Consider the following 23,629-nt stretch of genomic DNA (forward strand, 5'->3'; position numbering starts at 1 on the left):
AAAACTCATTTTTGACTTCAAATTTTTGTTTGTTTGTCTGGAATCCCTTTATAAGTGGTCTTTTAATAGATCACCTTTTCCTTCCATAAATATGTGATAAACAGGCCTGACCATACATATTTACTGTGCATGGGCGGATTTACCGAACAAACACATTTCCGATAAAAGCACAGATGACCCACTTGTTTTGTTGATTTTAAAATTTATTTCAGATATTTTATGGAAAATGAGATAAACTACTCAAAATTGATTTGTCAGTGAATTTATTTATATTAAATTTGATACAATTTGTATATAATTAAGCAGAAATTCATACGATCAAAGCCTTATGTGGGCGGATTTACCGGACTGCATTGTATATGAAAATATTTCTATATAAGGTGCATAGCTCTATAAATAAGTAGTGTAAATTTTTTATGACTGTGAGAATTTTTTTAGTGCTGTCTGTCACCAATTAAATCCCTGTTAGTCTCTTTATAGTACTGCAACCAGGGTTCATTTTTTAAAACTTTAATGTACCGGAAGAACTACACACCTATATCGCATATCGATGGAAAGAGAAAAATTCTCACACAGTCCTAAAAAATTTACACAACTTATTTATAGAGATGATGCACCTAATATAGACATATTAAGATCAGATCAACCTATCAATCTCAATGACTTTTGTTTCAATTATTCATTATTTAGTATAGGGCTGGATTGACTAGGGCCAAATCTTCTTTGGCAGGAACGACGTGATGGACACCATTTAAAATTAACTGACTTATCCAACAAACAAAATAACCGGCCAGCCTTGTAATGGATTTTTTGAGTTAAAAACTATATGCTTAACAAGTCAGTATCATAAAGGTTCATATGATAGGTCACCTGAATTTTTTTTAAATAACATGTAGGACTCCAATTATGAAATTTTTTCTTATTGATGTGAATAAACAAGAAGTTGGGTACATGTATATGTCAATAAGGCAGTAACCCAACACCACCAAATAACTAAAGTTAAAATTATTGTAAACAAAAGCTGACAAAAGATGCACCAACAGATAAAGTCATACACAATGACATATAAGAGGTAGTTAGTTATTAATATCCCATGCTCCAACTAGAATTTGAAAAAAGAGGGCACTTAGAACTGACTGTTTATACATAAAAATTCGTAAGGGTTCCGCGGAACCCAGCGTCTCGCCTACTTTTTCTGTTAATTGCAGGCTCAACAAAAATGAGGAAGTAAATCAATAAAAATATTCCTCTTGATACTATCTTTTGATTGTAAGAAGCTTCTGTCCAAGTATGGTAAAAATCCAGGATAGTTTATGAATCTAATAAATGTTTAAAAACTTTAACTGTAGACTGAATGTAATGTTAACTGGAAAAAAACAAAATTTCCTTCTAGATACTAGCATTTGATCATAAACAAGCTTCTGTCCAAGTTTGGTACAAATCCAAAATAGTATAAGAAAGTTATTAAAATTTTAAAAACTTTAACCACAGTGTGAATGTGTTGTTTCCCAGCAGAAAATCTAAGTCCATTTTAAAGTAAAATAAGGAAAAAATGGATTTATTTTTTACAAAATTTACTTCTAGATACTATCGTATGATCATAAACAAGCTTCTGTCCAAGTTTGGTACAAACCCAGGATAGTTAAAGAAAGTTATTAAAATTTTAAAAACTTTAACCACAGAGTGAATGTAATATTTCCCAGCAGAAAAACTAAGTCCATTTATAAGTAAAATACGGAAAAAATGGAATTTTATTTTTACAAAATTTACTTTTGGATATTATCTTATGATCATAAACAAGCTTCTGTCATAGTTTGGTAGAAATCCAGGATAGTCTAAGAAAGTTATTAAAATTTTAAAAACTTTAACCACAGAGTGAATATTTGTGGACGCTGCCGCTGACGGAATGTAGGATTGCTATGTCTTGCTTTTTCGACTAAAGTGGAAGGCTCGACAAAAAGGGGGCATTCACTTCTAAATTTGCATATTATTTATATTGTGAAGTGAACTATAATACTACACACACATTAAAAATCATTTCATTTAAGATAATCCATGAAGCACCATGATCATACATGAACTTTGTTAATAATGTAGAAAAATAAAATCATTGTTATGCCCCACACACAATGCTTTGCGGGAGACATAGAAAAACTGGGCATCTGTCTTTTAAGGGCTATCACGTAAACAATTGGCCGTTTCAGAATCAAATGAATTCTGGGTAAGCCCTCTCACATGTACAATTCTTGCCAGATTTTGATCAAATTTTATGTCAAAGGTATATATCAGCAATGTCTCGGACAAGTTTTTCGAAAATCAGTGACAAACAATCGTGATAATCCTAGGAAAAACACTTTGAAAAATTTTCAACTCATTCCTATGATCCGTTGAAAGTAATGATTGAGTTTCTGTTGCTTGATATGTTCTAACTTTAATTACTGCAAATTAATGATAAATGATACTCAAAAGAACATATATCTCAATTCAGAACTTGTGACAATAAGTTCACTGTAATTACCGGTATGTCTCGTACACAGTGATCTTTAACAAATTGGTAATATGATGAACATTCATTGGTTTATTTATACTGCTTTAAGTTGCAGCCCTTTGAAAGAGTCTTGATAGAATTTAATAGTTAATAAACCATGAATGTATGGATAAGAGTTGTTTTGGGGTTGTTCCACTTTCATGATATGATTTAAAAATAAGGAGATGAGGTATGATTGCCAATGAGACAACTATCCACCAAAGTTCAAATAAAGTGGATGTAAGCAATTATAGGCAACCGTACATGTTTTGTACAAATGTACCTTAATTTTGTTATTTCACTTTACTTGTAACAACAAATATTCTAAATATAACTTCTTTACATGTACATGTAGTTGCCATTTCGTAGTTATAGGCTAAAAGAACATTTTTTTTTAAGGAAATGCAGCTAGGAAATATAGCATTGTCAAAAGACTATATCTCTTTTACGATACTCTTTAGAATTTATCATGTTCTTATATGCTCTTGTTCTAGATTTTATTTCAATTTTTAGCTGATGAAGTAGAAGAGGTTTTTGCAGAAGACTATGATGATCCTGTGAAAGAAGCAGAATATGCAAAACCAGCAGACATTCCTGAACCTCATACAGAAGAGGAGGAGGAGGAGGATGATGAGGAAGATGGACCTCTCATCCATCACATTCCAGCATGCCCTAATAGATCTAACAAATACCACACATGTGTGGATTACTGCAAAGAGAAGTGGGGAATGAAGGAATTTCAGAAAGACTCTGATATGATAAGGAAACGAGATAGAATGTTAGGGAAATATCCATTACCAGATGGTTGGTTAGAAGTGGCTGATCCAGAAACGTAAGAAAGCAGTAGAAAAAACTACACATACATATACATATATTGGGTTTTTCACGTTTAGGAGGAAATCATATTAAATGGTACATTTTATTCAAATTTAAGTGCAACATTGTGATTTTAACAAATACTGAATTCAAGCCAATAGACCAAGAACACCTCAAAACTTGGTTCCCATATATATATATATATATAGTAAAAATCCGGGAAAATAAGTACCCCATCAATAATAATGAATCCTCTTCTAACATTGTCTAAAGGGAGCCTTGAAAAGTGATTAAATAAGAATATTATTTTTCTTCAATTTACTTATAGAATAACATTATACTTTTTTTCCCTTCAGAAATAGATACTATTACTGGAACTTAGTTACAGATCAAGTGTCATGGCTGTCACCTGTACATCCTTCTGCTCAAATCACATTATCAGCTGACAAAATACAAGGTAATTACAACCCTTCATTATTTAAAAAAATGTACAAGGCAATTGTCTCTCTTACTACTGGTAGCTACCAGGTTACAAAGCAATAATCAACTCTTTATAACCTCACTTATCTCCCTTTAATAGTTGACAGGATTCCAGTATAGACATAAGCAGATGTGTTATGGTTGCCAGAGATGCAAATATCCACAAAAGACTGCAGCTGCTAGGTTATGTCCCTTTATCAGCTAAATGATTTCATTAGCTGGCCAAATATAAAATTATTATCTTCTTAATGAAGATTCAGTTGAGAAAATACAAGATATTGATCTTCTTTAATAACTGTTAACAGTTATCTCTTCCTATCTAAATTAGTGGACTATATTTCATTTTAATCTCTCTTGTTTGACTGTTTTTTTTATATTTTATAGACATTTTGAATTATTATGTTTCATTTTAGGCATATCATAATTTTTTGTATATTTTAGCAATATTTGGAGATTCAGCTATAGTGAGTAGTCAGGATGATGATTTACATCTCAGTGACGAGGAGGAGATGGATGTTAATGATTCAGAGAGTTCACCTGTAGGTTTTTTTTGTGGTTTATGAATTGCTTAATAGTTTCTGATTATCAAAAAGGTATTATGTAAGTAATTGTCCTAAAAAGAAGTGACTATTTATTTGAAAGCTCACAATGTAGGTATTCCCTATGTAACTGTCCTAAATAAAAAGAAGCATAATTTATTTAGGACAATTACAGAGGGAATACCTACATGTGAGATTTCAAATAAATAGACACTTCTATTTAGGACAATTACATACAGATTACCTACATGTGAACTATGAAATAAATGAAACTTTTATTTAGGACAATTACATGGGAATAATTCCACATGTAGGTAATCTGTATGTAATTGCCCTAAATGAAACCGTCTATTTGAAAGCTGACATGTAGGTATTCTGTCTTGTATGAAATGCTTATGATAAATCAGGCAGTTGGTTTTTATACGCCCGTTTACGGGACGTATTATGGTATACCGTTGACCGTTTGTCCGTCCGTCTGTCCGTCCGTCGTCAACATGTCGGACATTAACCAATATGCATGAAACTTTGGTGAATTGTTTATATCTATTGATGTGAGCTCCCTTTCGTTTTTTATAAATTTCAGATTTACCGTTTCTGAGTTTTGGGGTTTTATTCATTAAAAAAGGGGGGATTTTCCAGTTTTCCGACAATAACTCAAGAATGCTTTCACCAACTTGCAAAAAAATTTTGGTGAATTGTTAATATCTATTGACATGAGCTCCCTTTCGATTTTTATAAATTTTAGATTTTATGTTTCCGAGTTACAGGGTTTTATTCATAAAAAAAAGGGTGATTTTCCAGTTTTCGGACAATAACTAAAAAATGCTTTCAGCAGTTCTCATGAAACTTTGGTGAATTATTTATATCTGTTGATGTAAGCTCCCTTTGGAATTTTATAAATTTTAGATTTTACATTTCAGAGTTATTGGGTTTTATTAATTAAAAAAGGGGGGATTTTCCAGTTTTTGGACAATAACTCAAAAAAACGATTTCACCAATTTGCCAGAAACTTTGGTGAATTGTTTATTTCTATCGTCATGATCTCCCTTTTGATTTTTATAAATTTTAGACTATAGTTTTCCGATTTATGGGGTTTTATTCATTACAAAAAGGGGGATTTTCCACTTTTCGGACAATAACTCAAAAACGCTTTGAACAGTCTTCATGAAACTTTGCTGTATTGTTTATATATATTGACGTGACTTCCCTTTTGAATTTTTTAAATTTCAGTTTTTACGTTACCGATTTATGGGGTTGTATTCATTAAATGAGGGGAGGTTTCCCAGTTTTCTGTCAATAACTCAAAAATGATTTGAGCAGTAAATTTTTTCATAAATTTCTGTTATGTGTGGAACTTTATTTTTTTTTGTTTATAGTCTGACAACAGATTTACTAAGTATTGCGCAACAGCACAGTGTATTGCACAACAGCAAGAAATCTTTAATTGAATATAACTTCAATTCAATCATATAACCAATTTCAAGTTCTTTAACTACATTTATTCAGAAACCTATAATATGTCAAATATTTAATTACAATCCAAATTCAGACCTGTGTCAAGCTTGAATATCGTGTTCATTTTTGCCCCAACTGTTCAGGGTTGGACCTCTGCGGGCATATCCAGCTGCGCTCAGCGAAGCAGTTTATTTCTTTTGAATTGTTTCAAATTTTGCTATACTGTATTTTCATTTATTTTTGTGGGTTTTAATTTTTCCTGGATTGTGGGAAAATGGTATGTTCATGGATATTTTCTTGTTTTGCCAAAGTCTGCATACAAATCTATAGATAAATTGTACTAAAATGAACATTTACATTTGTGGTTTACCTTTACCCACAAATTCCAGGAAAAATTGGAGCACAAATCTTAATAAAAAATGCTTCTTGTTTCCTGCGTCCACAAAGGGAAAAGCAGGTCTAGTAACAACTTGACTCCATTCTTCTGTCTGTTCAAAAGACCTTAGATAGAAAACTTTCATCAAAGTATTCTTGGCTTCTATGACAGGGAATTAATTAATAATTGGTCTGCAGCTTCATAATGTCGTGTTGTAGTGAGTAAGCATTTTTTTTTACATTCACTGTGAAGCCACTTCCTGTTTGCCATTTGTTTGAAATTTTCCAACAGTCCACTCATTGTACTAGGAAAATTTTCGTATAACTTTTTTTGGTTCCTATAGAAGGGAATGATTTAATAATTGGTCTGCAGCTTCGTAATGTTGAGTTGTAGGGAGTAAGCAATTTTACATTCACAGTCTAGCCACTTCCTGTTTGCAGATAGTTTGAAATTTTATAGCAAGGGATATTTTTTTATTGGGCTGTAAAGGTGTTGACTGAAGTACATTTTGTATGAAACACAGAAGCAATTATAGAATATTTATCCCTGCAATCAGCTTTTGATATTGTCATATTTAGATACTTTTCTTACAACTGTGGCTTGGACAAACACCCTTCTACATATGTCCATTTTGTACATGCCAATTAAGTTGAGCTTTTTTGTTAACCTTGTTATCAGAGATTGAGATATTTTTTACTTGTAAAATTATTTGTATCATAAGTATGTCATTGATCAACGACTACCCAGAAAGTCTTTTTGACTTGCAAATTTTGTGTTTTAGAGATTTTTTGATGAATCAAACATATTTCAACTTTACATCGCTATTGTTCAATTCTTAGCATGTTTAAGTTTGATTGAGTTTTACATTTGTCAATTGTCCATTCCTGAAAAGCCTTGTTTATATACAAAAAATAATTTACTACTTACCCGGGTAATAATTTTTTACAGTTTAGCACAGTTCAGCATAATTTGATTGATGAAAGCCTGCATTTTGTGCTTGAGATGCTTTGGTAATATTTATGTTTGAAGTCCATTTCTTAGAAATCTAATATGGTTCACATGGTAGTCATAACCTACCTTTTCATCTTTATTACTTTGGCTGAATGTTTGCATTAAAGTCTTGTTTATTGTTAGAACTGAATTTAATTTTTTTTACAAACTTCATCATTTTAATGTTTTTTTACTTAGGCCAATGTTTAACTGCCTATATTAATTTTGACACCAGTAAATCCATTAATTGTATAAACCTCCTCTTGTTTGTTTTTGTATTTTTTAACACATATTGATTTTGACAGCATCAGCACGGACATCACAGCAAATCTAAAGATCAAATTCAGTAAAAAATAATGGCCATCATCTTCGCTAGCCAAGGGTTACGATCCACTTCCCTCCTCTCCACCCTTGGCAGATTAAGCCAACATTTGTGATAACAATGTTGCGCCATCGATCGGAAGATTAAAGTCACGCCCATTCCTAATACATTATTCTTGACCAATGGTAGCACTTGAACTCTTCAATTTGGAGGTAAAAACACGGTAGCGTCTAGATTCTACACACTTGGTAAAGCAGGAAACGAAAATAAACGTTGACATTAATGCATTTGTGCAAGAAACATACACAGGAACTTCTATTAGTTGTTTAAAAACATTCAAATTGTCACTAAATATAGTCGTATGTTTAGGGATGTAAAGACTTGTTGCACAATAAGCACGTGGCAATTATTTACATACACTTTCTACATTTACACGTGATCATGCTATATGCGCTTTTTGATTGGATGCAGTGAGTTTCGACTGCAACCAATGAAAATCATTACCTTGTGTCTCCGAAATTCTATCTCAATCCGCCAAGGGTGGAGAGGAGGGAAGTGGATCGTAACCCTTGGCTAGCGAAGATGAATGGCCATATGACACCCACTTTTCCTCAAGACTTGTAATGCAATAGTTTTTCCTCACAATTTACTTTCTCCAAGAAATGTATTTTAGATGTTCTTATAATTTTTCAACAGAGTAGTAGTTCATCCAGTGAATCTGATTCTGATGAAGAGTATGAGAGAAAGCGTCAGCATACAGATACTAACAGACAAGATGACAGGAGAGGTGGCAGAGGAGGAGGTGGGGGAGCTGGTAGAGGAGCTGGCAGGGGAGGTGGTGGTAGGGGTGGCAGAAGGAATCAAAATAAAAAAGAAGAACTGGATCCAATGGACCCTGCATCTTACTCTGAAGTAGCAAGGTATATTTAGCTTTCTTTTGCAAAACCATAGGAAACACAAAGAAAACAGAAAAAAACTGAGCAGTGTTCATAAATTCATACCCCAGTTCCCTGTAATTCCTTTTTAATGCTATGAGAAACCGCAAAAATAAATCAGATCAGAAATGGTTATAGGAGGTGCACAATGGCATTGTGTAATAACAATTCTTTGAATACATTGGATTCCACTCAGTTGTTTAGGAGGAGTTGCAGTTATAAATGCATTTTTCTTTTTTAGACGGCGATGTTCCTTTGGCTCCATCATACGGTCTTTATATATCCCAACTCGTTCGTTATGCCCGTGTGTGTAGTGATGTCATAGATTTTAACGAACGTAATCAATGCATCGCTGGTAAATTATTAAGTCAGGGATTTCGTTACCATAAATTACGTAAAACTTTTACTAAATTCTTTCATAGATACAAAGATTTGATTAGTAAATTTGGCTGTACCTGTAGAAAATGGTATTTCACATCCTAAATTTTACGGTAATATTGTACTTAAAGCGTGGGAATCACTATGTGATCCATGTAAACTCATCGAACCTTTACAGAGGCGTATTTAGAGGGTTTTTCAGGGGGCCGGGCCCCCCCTTTTGTGGGAAAAATTTTGTTGCTTATATAGGGAATCACTGAAACATGACTGGAGCGGGCCCCCTCTTAGGCAGTCAGCGGGCCCCCCTTATGAAAATTTCTGGATCCGCCACTCCTTTAAACAAACTTATAAGTAAAGGTTATCTTATCAATGTTGTAATTAGATCTTTGAATATAGTTTACATTGGCACTAATATCGATTTTGTCATCAGCAAATTAAAACATAACTAAATTTGTATTCTTTTCAAATGGGATGTATAAAGACACACCCACGTTCATTTTGATCTATAAAGAGGTTAACTCCTAACTATTCTATTGCCTGTCGATACATTTATTTTTGGCATTGCACTAGTCATGTCTTCTTTGACTGACATACCTGTCAACCTATGACAATGAATATGCAGGTGATGACCTGCATAGAAGAATGAAATCTCAGGTCATAACGCGTACGAACTTTTTCAAGCTGAATTTCAGTATTTCGGGGACATTTTTCTTATAATCTATATCAAAATTTCCAAAACATGTCCACATGGTTAAGTAATTTAAAATTGTACATATTATTATTTCATTGCACCTGAAGGCCATTGATAGATTTGTGTTACATTGCCTTAATTCCTGTTCATATTCATTCTATGACATACAAGTTGCCAATTTGTGTTTTCTTTACATGCATTTGTGTAGCTTTTAAACAGGAGAACATATCATATGTTGATATTAGGGTATAATAAAATAAAGTTACACAATTAAAGGAGGTATAGATGAAAAAAGTAAAAAATTTTATTTTTTAATTGTTCTAAGGTAGAACAATAAGTAAAAGTATTATTCTGATATGTTTGTGCATTCAATTCATTTTAGATTGATCTTTTTAACAAAAAAACATAAGTTTAAGGAGTATATTGTGAATTGACAAAAAAGGGGAAGTAACTCAAATTGTTTTTAAAACAACTTTGAAATACACAAATTATTTACGACCTAAAGCTAAGGTAATTGGTGTTAATTAACAGTGTGTTTGACACCAAAGCTGTCAAGTGAAGCCATGCACTGAAATGGGTCAATTGAGCTGAGTTTACACAGCTAGTTGAACTTCTTGTCCAGGAAGAATTACTAATTTTCTGGTCTTTCATTGAAATCACTTTATATCTAATTAGTCTGAAGGCTAAGGAATCCCGGTGAAAAAGGGTTATTTTCTGAATTCCCAGGTTATTTGGTCACCCAGCAGGTGTTCCGGGTGACCCCTCAGAATTGTGAAAATCTCGGGTCACACCCACAGGATTCGCGTCAGTTGACAGGTATAGACTGTCCATGACGTTAAAATACTAAATCCCTGGGATGTGTTTTAGTTGATTTTAGTCTCTGATGCATGATTTTTTATTATTAATTGTTTTTGGCTTTTAATTAACTAGCTGTCAGTAACTGCGAGTACTCTCAAATCGTACTTTCTTGTTTATTTAACCTGTTGATACTAATTGTAAGGCTTTTTTGTTATTTAATGTTTACTTACTCAGGGTTATATCTGGTCTATATACCAGCTTTGATAGTGTTTGGTATTACTATAAATTTTCACTTCCTCGTACTATGAACATCAAAATTATTTATTTTGTAAAAATATTTCCTTTTTCCATTTGAACTGTACACGTATACCTAACAACAAAATTATTTTCATTTTCCTGTGTTTACAGTTATTGCAAATGGCTGATATTTTTGTTCTAGCTTATTGGTTTTCTTAAATTGTTTAACATTTCACAGTGGTATAACATGTTACTTTAATTATTCTTCCCTTAGTTTATTTATTTTGTATTTACATTGTATCATAGATCAAATTTATTTGTGCAGTGTATGTTCACTGGTGTTAATATGTCTTTTGATTGAGTTAAGCCATTTCAATTGATATTTTATAGTGTGTCTTTCTATGTTGTGATGTTACACTATTGTTTCAGATAAGGGTGAAGGTTTGGTACCATTAAAACGTTTAAACCTGCTGCAATTGTTTGCACCTGTCCTTAGTCAGGAATCTGATGTTCAGTAGTTGTCGTTTGTTGATGTGGTTCATAAGTGTTTCTCGTTTTTTATATAGATTAGATTGTTGGTTTTCCTGTTTGAATGGTTTTACACTAGTAATTTTTGGGGCCCTTTATAGCTTGCTGTTCGGTGTGAGCCAAGGCTCTGTGTTGAAGACCGTACTTTGACCTATATTGGTTTACTTTTATAAATTTTGACTTGGATGGAGAGTTGTCTCATTGGCACTCATACCACATCTTCTTATATCTACTTATCTATTTGTCATGTTTGCATATACAGTAAAGACTATGTTTTGATATGGGAAACCCCAAAGATCAATCAGATAAAAAAGTAAAACAGGAGATGCACAATGTGATTAGGTACATGTATTGAAATTTTGGACTTTTTCAAGATAATCTAGTTAGTGGTTGAGGATGCATTACCGATACAAATTGAAGAATGACAAATGGACACAATGATCACTTACCAGGGGGATGGGGTGGGTTGGGTATATAATGATAAATAAGGAGAAATCATAGGATAAAAATTGTAGAATGACAAATGGATGCCATGTTTGCTTACCAGGGGTATGGGGTGGTGCAATATAATAAGGAGAAATAAGGAGAAATCATATTATCAAGTATGCAAGTGTTAATATATACAGATACAAAGGTAGCAATTTCTCTTGTAACTCATTATTTCCACTTTTTTATCCGCTACTGCTCCTGAACAGAATGAAAGAATTTTGTGCAACTTTCACAGAATCTTACTCATATGATGTACTTTTGCACCTCTTATTTCATTTCTCAATTCAACTGATTTTGGGGTTATCTTTGGCATGGCATAGACTTTGTCATATTACCACACTATAGTACACTTTTAGATCTGCTCCTCCTCCCAAAGCTCTAATCAGACTTTAATGAACTTTTTCATACTGATACATATTTATACCCCCGCTTTAAAAAAAGGGGGGTATACTGTTTAACCGCTGTCTGTCCGTCAGTCTATCCATCCATCCATCCGTCAGTCCATCCTTCCATCAAGGATTTCTGAAATTTGGTTTCAGGGTTTATATAAGTCAGCTATACCGTGTGATGGGTTTTCAGACTATCACTCAACAACTTTCGGTTTACCTTATACTTTTAGTGGGGCGGGGGTATCATTAGTGAGCAGTAGCTCACAGATTCACTTGTTCTGTATGCAGATTTTCCTAATTGCAACAATTAAACAAGCATTTTTGTCCTTTCTTCAAAAATTAATAATAATAAATGCATGCAATAATTTCTGAATTTATAGTAATCTCCACAATATAATGCCTTGTGCACTTCCTTATTTTGTTTTTTTAGTCCACATCATTTTTGGGGTTCGCCTAAGCAGATCATAGGACTTGCCATTGCTGAATGTGTGGGTTGGGATTATTATTTTGTGAGTTTTGCTTGCAGTACCTATAGTTTATTGTTCAAAACATACTTCAGGGTGCATTTTATAATTTCAGGGGCTCTTGGTCATCTGGACTTGATAGAGGTAATGAGGCAAAGACAGGAGCAGACACTACAGCATCTGGACCTCTATTCCAACAGAGACCATATCCTAGTCCTGGTGAAATCATGCGGCGGAATCAGGCAAACAAAAATTGACAAGACTTTTCTGCGATAAGTCAATCAACTGGACATATCAAATGTGCCTGAATGATCTGAGTGAATGGACACTATTGACATGGTGCAAAAATTTGTTTAACATCCTCCATCAGATTCAGTTATAGGTGGACTATTTCAGTATTTAAAACACTTTTGTTAGACTTGTAATACGGGGATAAAGTAGATCAGGCCAACTTCAAGAGCTCAAACATATTCAAATACAGTGACATGCTTGAACAATTTTTTCATTACATATGTATGTTCATTCAATATTTTCATTGCATTTTTTTTGTATTAAAGTTAGTATATCTGTGAAGCTTTCTTTTATTTTGACATATTTCAAACAACTTTTGGTCCAAATTAGGTCACAAAAAGATGCTTTGTAGTACAGTAATTCATGTGTTTAAATAACTTGAATCATTTGCCGATATGGTGTTTACAGCTGTCAAGTTTGACGATGGACTGTTTGAAAGCATACATTGTGCATGTGTTACTCTATTTATTTGCATCTGGTCAGTTCAGAATAATTTTTTTCAGTACTTATAAGGTATTGAAATTGATATCTGATTCAGATGACTAAACCTTTGATTTAAGTTTTAATTAATCAATTTGACTCCAACCGTATATCAGGATATTTTTAAAGCTGAATGCTCACAGAGACATATATACACAGAGATTGGCAACTGTAACAGTGGTCAGCGAAATCCAATTAAAAACACGCATCACACGAGACTTTAACGAGATCGCCATTTTGCATCTGATCATGACAAGTTCAGCACCGCTTCGATTTTTATTTTACATCAAGCATTTCAAAACAGCATAATGTAAGTATATATTTCAATTTCGTAAATTATTTACCTTGTTTTATTCAGTTTGTAGTAATTGTTAGTTAAAATATTGTGACGATTAACGTTTTATTGTGGTCAATAATAAGGGGAAAGCTTGGCCGACATGGACGTTATGAAAATTTTTTACACGAACGTATTTTTTATTAAAACCTTTTCATTCGAAAAGGAATAAAACCATTTATGAGATGAATCACTTTTCACAAGACATATTGGTTTTGTGTAAATATGTTGAATTTTTCATTAAATCACCCACTTTGATGCAATTTACAATTAAAATTCAGTATTCTCGCTGTCGGCCACGTTCAATTTTTAAAATATGAAGACAGGCCCCTGTCCATGTCTACAGTCAATAAACTTTCCCATCTTTAGAGAAAAATTATTCCCAGCACATGAATTACTTTCTTATGACATACTGGATTTGTATATAACAGTTGTTTTTTACATATTTTCACCCACTTTGATGCAATTTACAATTAAAAATGACCATTCAAGCTGTCGGCCATTTTCATTCTCTTCAATATAAAGACAGGCCCCTGTCCATGTCTACAGTCAATAAACTTTTCCATCTTTAGAGAATAATTATTCCCAGCACATGAATTACTTTCTTATGACATACTGGATTTGTGTATAACAGTTGTTTTTTCCATATTTTCACCAGCTTTGATGCAATTTACAATTAAAAATGACCATTCAAGCTGTCGGCCATTTTCATTCTCTTCAATATAAAGACAGGCACCTGTCCATGGCTACAGTTTATAAAATTGTCCATCTTTAAAGAACAAATGTACCCATCACCATTGATCACAGGAATTACTTTCCCAAGACATACCGGTTTTGTGTATATAAATAGTTTTTTTCATTATTTCCACCACTTTGATGACATTTACAAGTTTATATACATGTATATTTACATTCAGTATCTGACAGCATTTTTTTTTAACAGGATCCTGCATGTTATAAAAGAACAAAGATGTTGATCAAATTTACCTAACAGTGCAGCATACAAGAGATGTAATATCATACATGTGCTGAATGTAGGACTCCCTAGCCTTTCTGATTGAAAAAAAGATTCCCTGGCAGACAGGAACAACTATTAGTGAGGACTTTTTTCAAATGTTACTGCACAGTCATGTAGTGGACCGATTACATGTACTACTATCAATGTGATACTAAAAAATGGTTTTGTAAGAGAGAAAATGACATGTGCTTATCCTGACTGTGAAAACACCACATTATTGTAGTTCAAATATCTTAGTTCATATGCCAAACTTGATGTACATGTGTATGCGATTTTTGTGCAAGTGATGGTGACATCCTTGAACTAAGAATAAATACAAGACTCCGCATTCAATCTATTGAATTTGAAACAGAAGTGGCAGTTGTGCAGAGACTATACGGATAAAAATGCAAATAAATATCTTGTGTTCAACTTCATTTGTCTTCTTTACGTTTACAAAGTATACATGTACATAATTTTTACATACATGTATAACAATATGATAATGTAGTATGATTGCCAATGAGACAATGATTTACATTTATGACTATCATTGGAAGGCTACTCTATAATATCTTTGTATATCATGAGAATGGAAATGCTACCTTTGTAGCATAAAGGTAGCATAATGTAAGAAAAGGGAAAATGTTCATTTATTCAACAACACTCCTGTGAATATATAACTTGACAGTACTAAAGGCAAAATATTTCGTTTCACAAATTCCTTCCTTTCCTCGGAAAATAACATATTTAATTGTTTACATGAAATGACAAAATGTGTAGAATAAGAAGCAAGAAATGTTCACTCTACTTGTACACTACTAGTCGCTCATATTAGTCATCATCTATGTTTGTTTCAGTCCTTTAGCAATGGTGCTTGTTTATATTTATCTGTTGTGTTGTGTTGTTTCAGTTTTACATGTCCTCATTCTGATCACTGTTTCACCTCTCCTATTTTTAAAAATGTAAATGCAAATATTTTCTGCAATAAATTGAAAAGGCACAGCTGCTATGAATATTCAGAAATGTGAGGTATATGTCAATGAGACAACAACCCAACGACAAAAATATTCTTTGCACATCTATGAATGTTTAAGAATTCTTGTGGAGGTCAAAAGCACATAACGTGTACTTATATATTGGTGATCTGGTACATGTATGTAAGAGACCAAGCAGTTTATATGCTTATAAAAAAACTGATATTAAAATGAATTCCTGTATAACAAATTCCGGGAATGAGACACTATTTTATTTAAACCAGATGAGATATTAGTGGTAAAGGTTTAAACAGAAGCAGGAGATGTCAAGGGGCAATACAAAAAGTACAAGGTCATGTAACACAGACAAAAAAAAGACAAATGAAAAGAAAATAACAGCCCACATAGCACTGCACCGAAACATAAACCCACAAAAGATCAGATAAAACTTGTCTTCAATTTTAAATCTTTCTAATTTGAAACTCGAGTTTCACTACCCGATAGGAAAGAGTAAAGATAAGGATGTTGCAGTACTTCTGTGGTCTATGAAACAGAACATTAAAATTCTACAGTTCAGCAGAGCATTTTACTGTACTTATGATACACGTTGTTTTAATCAGGGTCTGTGATATTAAGTCTATAAAAAACTACAAATAATGACAGATTCATATTCAATATTTCATGACAGCAAAAATAGTGATTTAGACAACACTGTACATAATGTACGTTCATTTAGGAAATTCATGCAAAGGTTCCACAAATAATGTAATTGTAGGTCAATCAAAAATTAATCATTTAAATCCGTTTTCCACGAGACAAAATTCTACTGGCTACATATTTTTTTTATATAAAAAAGTTGCTTTCTGATTTCTTTTTTTGACATGTTAAATGACTATTTTTGTTCCTGATTGAATACTATAGTAGAATGTAGGACAGTTAGTCACAGGACAAAAAGTCACGGACGAAAAGTCACAATTCAGTTTTGAGATTATTTTTCTCTGAACAAGAAAACACTAATTTTTAAAAAAAAATTTTGATTTTTTATTGAACTATAATATATGAAGCAACTTTGTAATTAAAATTTATTCAATAAATATCAATGATGATCAAATAATTGTTATGAAAACAAAATGTCAAAGTGGTTTGGCACTTAAATGGCTTCATGGTGCCAAGAAATATATTATTTGCATGATTAAAATTTAAAAATTTTTCATTTATCAAGGCTTATGAACAATTTCCTGAACTTAAAAATGAATAAATGTAAAAAAAAGATATTATTTGAAAAAATTTTGAAATCAGAAAGCAACTTTTTTATATATTTCTCTTATATATTCAAACAATTGTCAATAAATTATTTGTGACTTTTTGTCCTATCCAATTTGTGACTTTATGTCCTGTGACTTTTTGTACTGTGACTTTCTGTCCGTTTACCCTATTCATAGTATAGCCCAGTGTTTCTGTTAAAATAAAGTTCTGGTCATGGTTAAAATAATGTCAGAATTTGTTTAGTTGTAAAAACAATTACCAAGTAATAATCCACTTAGAACTTCACCTCCGGCAAAATTCAGGTGATCGGAGGGCAATTAATTGCGTAATCGCACACCTTTGCATCCACAGTCACAACTCTAAGGAAATAATGACCGGAAAATCGGACACACATAATTTCACTGTGTAATTTAGAAGCAAACTTCAGCAAAGTATGTTTCTTGTAATATCATGATCATTACCAGATTTTACTTTTTAAATTAAAAGAAATGCCGAAAAAAAAAAAAAAAAATTTTCTCAATCAAATACATTAAAAAAAATACAACTATTTCAAGAAGTTTTTTAGAAAAAGAATTTATTTGATCTGAAATAAGTTTTCCTATAACTTTTCTTGATTAGCTATCGAGGTAATTCATCCCTGACTTGTCTACATGTTGTAGAATAATTATCGACGAGAATCTCATTCCGGGCCGCGTTTTTTAACGGGATTTCACGGAGTTGCCAATCTCTGTGTATATATGTCTCTGATGCTCATTTAAAATAATATCTATAAAGCGTAATTAAATAGGATGTTGTTCCATACACGCTTACATGTTTGACCTCGTTTACCGGATTACCTTTATGTACATTGTTATGCATCATTAATTCTATTGATAAAGATAAGCTAAGGACACCTCATCAAAGGTAACAAACCTGTAATCAGTGAATGATTTATGGCTTCAATATAACTTATTGAAGGGATAATTGTTTGACAGCTTGTTGTTATTTAAATAAAAGAAAACGTGTTTTTTCTACTTTTTATTGATGTACACAAGCTAAAGACCAAGCCGTACATTTATGTACCCAGAGGATTAGACTAACTGAGACACTTCAAAGTATCTGAAATATGCTGCTTCTGTTTTATTAAACCCAATTATGACCGAAATATCTTTATGAAATAGATTGCCACAATTATAAACTAAAATGCCCAAACGGACATGCCCAAAGCCCCAAACGGACATTTTTATCGATCGATAGTTGGTAAAAATTGACATGACCGTTTCATGAAAATGCCTTGAATAACAAAATGTGGCACACCAATTCTATTTGACCGTTTGAGGCTGAGAGCAGCCGGTCTTTTTATGAAAGTTTCGGTCAAGTCCGGAATATATGACCGTTTTGGAAGCCCTGCTCCAACGCCAGACATTTTTTTTCAAATAGTGCCTGATAAAGTTGAAATAGAATTGGCCACTTGCTAAAACATAGGTTAACACATGTATGGTTTAAGCTGCTAATAATAAATGTACTTGAATCCTATGGCATAAAGAAAATAAACATTATGGAATGTATACGTTTTATTTGGTCACCAGGAAAACATGTAAAATATGTATATAATAATAAAATAATGAAAAATAACATTTTTTTTTACTGAATAACAATATAAAAAAAACTCTCTAATAACATTCACACCATTATTAAAGCATTGCATCCTATTTTAAGCATTTTTTCATCAAAATTTGAATTTTCATTTATGTAATCTGACACCATGCAGAGCAGAATAAAAATCCATTCATACTAACATAAATGGTAGATCTTAAGAATTCTTTTTTTTTTTAATTTATGAATTTTTGGAAGAAAACATTAAATACTAAAGAATGAAATTATTTGTATGGTTAATGTAAAATTACAAATAAAAATCCCATTTTCTATTTGTTTATAGGAATTACAAAACAAAATTGTAACTGTTGATGAAATATTACAATACCATGCACTAGTTTTTACAAAATACAATCCTTTATGGATGAACATGATAAAACTCTGTAGGAATCCTGTAAATTTCAATTTATTTTGAAGTAAATTCCCTATATACAACTCAATGACCTTTAAAACAACTGGAGAACAAGCATCATACTCCTAGCCTGTTACAGACAAGCTGATTGATCATACTGCAAAGATTCTATTATCAGTATGCAAAAATTCTATTATCAGTACAAAAGTGACAAAAAAAAACCACTGCACTCTTGAAGTCTTACTTTGTCATCAACCAACCAGAGCTGTTGTTCTAATGTAAATTTATTACTGTAACTTGACTGTCATGTAATGTTATAACAATTCAAAAACAACAATTCATGTGTTGTCTTGATAACCATACCCCCACTGCTAATTCAAATATCCAAAAACAGTAAGTAGGTGTCTGGACATGTTACAACTCAATCAGCTGACCAAACATGGTCTTTTTAAGAATTATGGGAGAAATATGTGAAGAAACATTTTAAGTTAACAGATTAATAAAGGGCTTACACATTATAAATCAACACTGTAAAACTGCTGACCAAGTATGAAGTAATTTTGGTCAGTAGTACCATAGAAAAGTGTGACAGAAATATTTGTTGAAAGAACAGGGGGAGGGATGGACAGTGAATGCAATACTTAACCATTCTCGTCATTTTCATAAAGAAATGGAGATGTAATTTTACTTTGACAAATTGACAGTGGATATCAAATCTATCCCGGTTGTTATTAAAATGAAGGGATAAGGTGTTTTTATTGATAACATAGTCTCCCTACAGGTAACAAAACCAAAAGCCAAGAAACAGTACTTTACCAACTTTTAATTGGTTACTTTTGTTTCATAAGAAGGCAATATCTTTATTTTACCATAATAAAACATCAAAGAAAATCATATTATATCTCATTCACACATCTCTTTAAAATATCAATACAAGTGATGTTCCTGAAAACATTTCATAAATAAATCAAGTCATAAAAAAATAAAAAAACAAAGCTATAGACTGTTTAAAAACATTTTAATACAGATTGCTGTTTGCATCTTTTTATTTAACCCGATGTTTTAGCAAACCCTTTTACCACTTAAAGCATTTATTAATTTTCAACAAATTCAGAAAATTTATGACATCTTCAATACACTTGTCCATTCTGGAAACTGTCCACTGGTCACTTACCCAGTAGGTTAGTGGTCACCTATTCAATGAGAGCAGGTGGCACAGAGGTTTTCTTTTTTTTTTTTTTTTGCAAACTTAGGTAAGAAGGCTTGAGCTGTTTTAAGGGTTAAAACAACTGATTTTAAAACTTTGTCAGGTTTTGATACACTAAACAAATTGTGATTTTCTTGAATTTTAACACAAGTATTAGTAATCCAACAATATAGTTCCTTTCACATTATTACTTTCGAATTGCAAATTCCTATGAAATGATGTTGAAGAACATTCACTTAATTCTGACTTAAAAATTTAGAAGTAAAATGTACAATTTTGCTGTCTCAAAATGAAAAGTAAATAATATGAAAAGTTTTATTCTGACTGCTTCCACAGTGGACAAGACCAGGAAGTTGATGTAATGATTCATTGTTTTGTATAAAAGTACATGTACATGTAGTAAAAACAACCTTGACACCAAAAGCATAGTAAAAAAACGTTTGTTTATCCAGTGTATCACAGCAGTATTATCTACCATCAAGTCCTGAGTGTCCTCCAGTGGCTACAGGTAGGCATGAAAATAAATGTTCAATTACATGTATTTTTACCATCTTGCTTTATTATTCAGACATGTTTAAACCCTAAGTCAGGAATCTGATGTTCAGTAGTTGTCGTTGATGTGGTTCATAAGTGTTTCTCGTTTTTTATATAGCTTAGACCGTTGGTTTTCCCGTTTTACACTAGTAATTTTTGGGGCCCTTTATAGCTTGCTGTTCGGTGTGAGCCAAGGCTCCGTGTTGAAGACCGTAATTTGACCTATAATGGTTTACTTTTATAAATTTTGACTTGGATGGAGAGTTGTCTCATTGGCACTCATACCACATCTTCTTATATCTATGTTAGAAATGTAGGGTATGGATGAGTGATACACTTTCCTTAAAAATATTTGTCTGCTCATTTTTGGTTGATAAGGGGCTAGTTTAACTGCTAATTCTCATTCACAATTTCCCATATCTCATTTTCTTCCTATGTAGAAACTTTTTTCCCTTCAATACTGTTTTTCAGCATGTCTGAATAATGAGCAACACATTTATACAATTCATGTACTTTTGTTTAAAAATAAAGTTTTTAGACCAAATATATAAAAGAAGAATTTAAAATTGATTATGGATACAAACCAAGTGCTGATACTGTAAATGAAAATTGTTCATCAAAATTGTCAAATTTGCATACTGGCTTAATGTTATGATAAATAACACATTTAAACAAAACATTTTTACGTAAGTACCAATAGAAATATAATGGCTATTGATAGAACTCCAATAAATAGAAAATTGATGACACCAGATTTCACATGAATAATTTGCATTGAGGTCAAAGTCCAACATTACAATGCCTACCTGAAATAAGCACCTGCATTTTTTTTCAATTAAAGAACCTTACAAGCTCACAATATCACATGTATGCCATACATTGTACATCAAAATAAATAGGGATCTCCCTCACCTTATATGCTCCCATATATCCAAGTTTTGTTCCAATTTCATATAAGATTCTTAGGTTATTATCTGGAAACACTATTTTTAGTATATTTGTATGGTAAATGTTTTACCTTGACCTTGTAAGCAATTATTTTAATATCAATAGGGATTCTCCTTTCATAAATATGTGACCATATATGCAAGTTGAGGATGTTTCAAAATAACAAGCTTTTTAAAAGACTGTTATAAATTGGTAGTATATAAATACAGAAATTAAAAAAAAGAAAAAAAAAGAAGAGTCAGTGTGCTTGTTTTCGAGATATAAGCCATTAAAAATTTTGGCAGGAAATGATTCTCTCTAGATTTTTCATACATTTGACATTGGCACCTTTTTTTTCAAAAGCGATGAAAAAATAACAAGGACTTTATAAGATTTTCAAAGATGACATTTTGAACTGTATGTAATCAAATTATGGAAAGAAACGTAGGGGTTAGTGGGAAATTTTTTTAATGGCATTACATGGATATAACCAGAGGATTACGAATATCTGACAAAAATTCAAAAGCAAGAGGAGCGAACATCCTTAAATTGCAACCCCATGCAATTTCTGGAGTTATTATCTGAAAACCCCTTTTCTCTACTAATTTAAGTAACTATGACCTTGAGGTTTAACATAATAAATCAATAATCAATAGGTATCTTCTCATTATGTGTGACAATTTTTCCAAGTAATGTTCTCGATTTATTATCCAGAAACTCTTTTTTGCACTTTTTAGTAACTTTGACCATGACCTTTGACATATTGACCTCAAAATGGGGATCTTCCTCTCACTATATTTGGCTACATATCCAAGTAAGGTTGCAATCTTATATAAAGTATTTGATCTATCATCCAGAAACTAAGATGACTGATGGTCAGACAAGTCCCTACTACTTGTAACATGGGATGTAAAATAATAATTCTTTATTTAAAGAGGGAAACACATTTAGCTATAAAACTAATCTTCCCTGAGATATGAACTCCTTACAGAAAAATAAAAATAAGGTTAAATCTGCATAGATGAAGTCACTTCATAAGTATGTAAATTTAAAGGAAAATAGATTCATCAATCCTCTAAAAGCTCAGTACATTCTGTTTTATAGTTTAAACAAAACCAAATTTTACTCTGATCAAATAATTAAGAAGAAAAGTTCATACCATTATATGATTCATTTTTTTTTATTGTAATATTAAAATAAAAAGTATATATATTTACAAATATATGGGTAAGACTTGTCATTCTTACAATGTGTATTAAAATATTGGATTTTGTGCAGGGCAGGTCTAAGAAATTCATTCCTGAGGACGGTGTTTATCACTGGCATGGCTAGTATGTGAAGATGGATTTGCATATATGCTTAATAAAAATTTCAATATAATAGTTTATCAATTGTAAATCTTCAGTTTCTAAAAATCAAATACGGTAATAATTAATAAAATATTATCAGAAGTTGAGCCATTAATTTAAAACAAGCTTCACATCTAAATGAAAATATTAAAAGTTCTGAATCATCCGTACTAATTGGTATTAAAATTGTAAGCAAAAAAAAAAAAATCATATTTACAATAAAAATTCCATAAAAGCACCTCTATTATCAAAATGATTGTACAATATCAATAGCTATGTGCAAATGAGTGAAAAGGATGAACTTTGGCCATGCATATGTATCAGAAGCAAAAGAAAGCATATTTCTGCACTGGACATGGACAAAATGGTTGAAAAATTCCTCACATGTTATTTTTTCTTTGTAAGATCTTTATAGCAGTGTTCACATACTCTTTGAAGTTTCTTTGAGTTAGCTAATAGAGCCTCTTTAGAGGAACAGTCATTACAAAATATATTGCCACACTGTCTACAGTGATGCTGTGAAAAAATACAAGTTAAAATTACATAGCATAACAATGAGAATAAAAAATGGCTGGTAGGTACTTCTGTCTAAATACATGAACTGAATTCAACAACAAAGAAAATAATCCTACATACATTAAGCAATATATTTTCATATTCATAATGAAGTAGTGTTAAAAAAAAACTTGCACTTGGCACATTTTTTTGTTGTTTGAGAGAAACAAACAAAAAAACTCCATTGATTTGTCAGTCAACTTAGATTGGGAATTTCCAAAAACACCTTATTTGTGGTCTGATTTTACCCAAGAGTTTCATGATTTTTTTCCCGTTTAAAATAAATAATTTCCATTGCTTTAATGTGAAAT

General features: G+C 31.9%; 2 protein-coding genes and 1 long non-coding RNA gene across 6 annotated transcripts in view; 2 read left to right on the forward strand and 1 right to left on the reverse strand.

Moving 5' to 3' along the window:
- Positions 1 to 12,987, forward strand: part of LOC127702637 (polyglutamine-binding protein 1-like) — a 14,044-nt gene extending 1,057 nt beyond the window's left edge. The window contains exons 2-6 of the mRNA XM_052206917.1: positions 3,041 to 3,359; positions 3,700 to 3,800; positions 4,265 to 4,362; positions 8,202 to 8,425; positions 12,530 to 12,987. Of these exons, the coding sequence (XP_052062877.1) occupies positions 3,041 to 3,359; positions 3,700 to 3,800; positions 4,265 to 4,362; positions 8,202 to 8,425; positions 12,530 to 12,671 (884 nt within the window). The 3' untranslated portion in view covers positions 12,672 to 12,987. The remainder of the gene's footprint in view (positions 1 to 3,040; positions 3,360 to 3,699; positions 3,801 to 4,264; positions 4,363 to 8,201; positions 8,426 to 12,529) is intronic.
- A 341-nt stretch (positions 12,988 to 13,328) lies between these two features.
- LOC127703685 (uncharacterized) lies at positions 13,329 to 14,948 on the forward strand. The gene is made up of 2 exons (XR_007983013.1): positions 13,329 to 13,495; positions 14,463 to 14,948. It is a non-coding gene; the product is annotated as an uncharacterized LOC127703685 (long non-coding RNA).
- A 3,346-nt stretch (positions 14,949 to 18,294) lies between these two features.
- The window catches only part of LOC127701605 (early endosome antigen 1-like), a 93,895-nt gene continuing 88,560 nt past the window's right edge, over positions 18,295 to 23,629 (reverse strand). For 3 of the 4 annotated variants that reach the window (XM_052205594.1, XM_052205586.1, XM_052205577.1), the window contains one exon: positions 18,295 to 23,279. In XM_052205594.1, the coding sequence (XP_052061554.1) occupies positions 23,151 to 23,279 (129 nt within the window). In that variant the 3' untranslated portion in view covers positions 18,295 to 23,150. The remainder of the gene's footprint in view (positions 23,280 to 23,629) is intronic. The other variant, XM_052205567.1, reaches the window with a different exon arrangement.

This window comes from Mytilus californianus, unplaced genomic scaffold, assembly GCF_021869535.1.
Source record: "Mytilus californianus isolate M0D057914Y unplaced genomic scaffold, xbMytCali1.0.p SCAF_1, whole genome shotgun sequence".
In the NCBI taxonomy this organism is placed as follows: domain Eukaryota; kingdom Metazoa; phylum Mollusca; class Bivalvia; order Mytilida; family Mytilidae; genus Mytilus; species Mytilus californianus.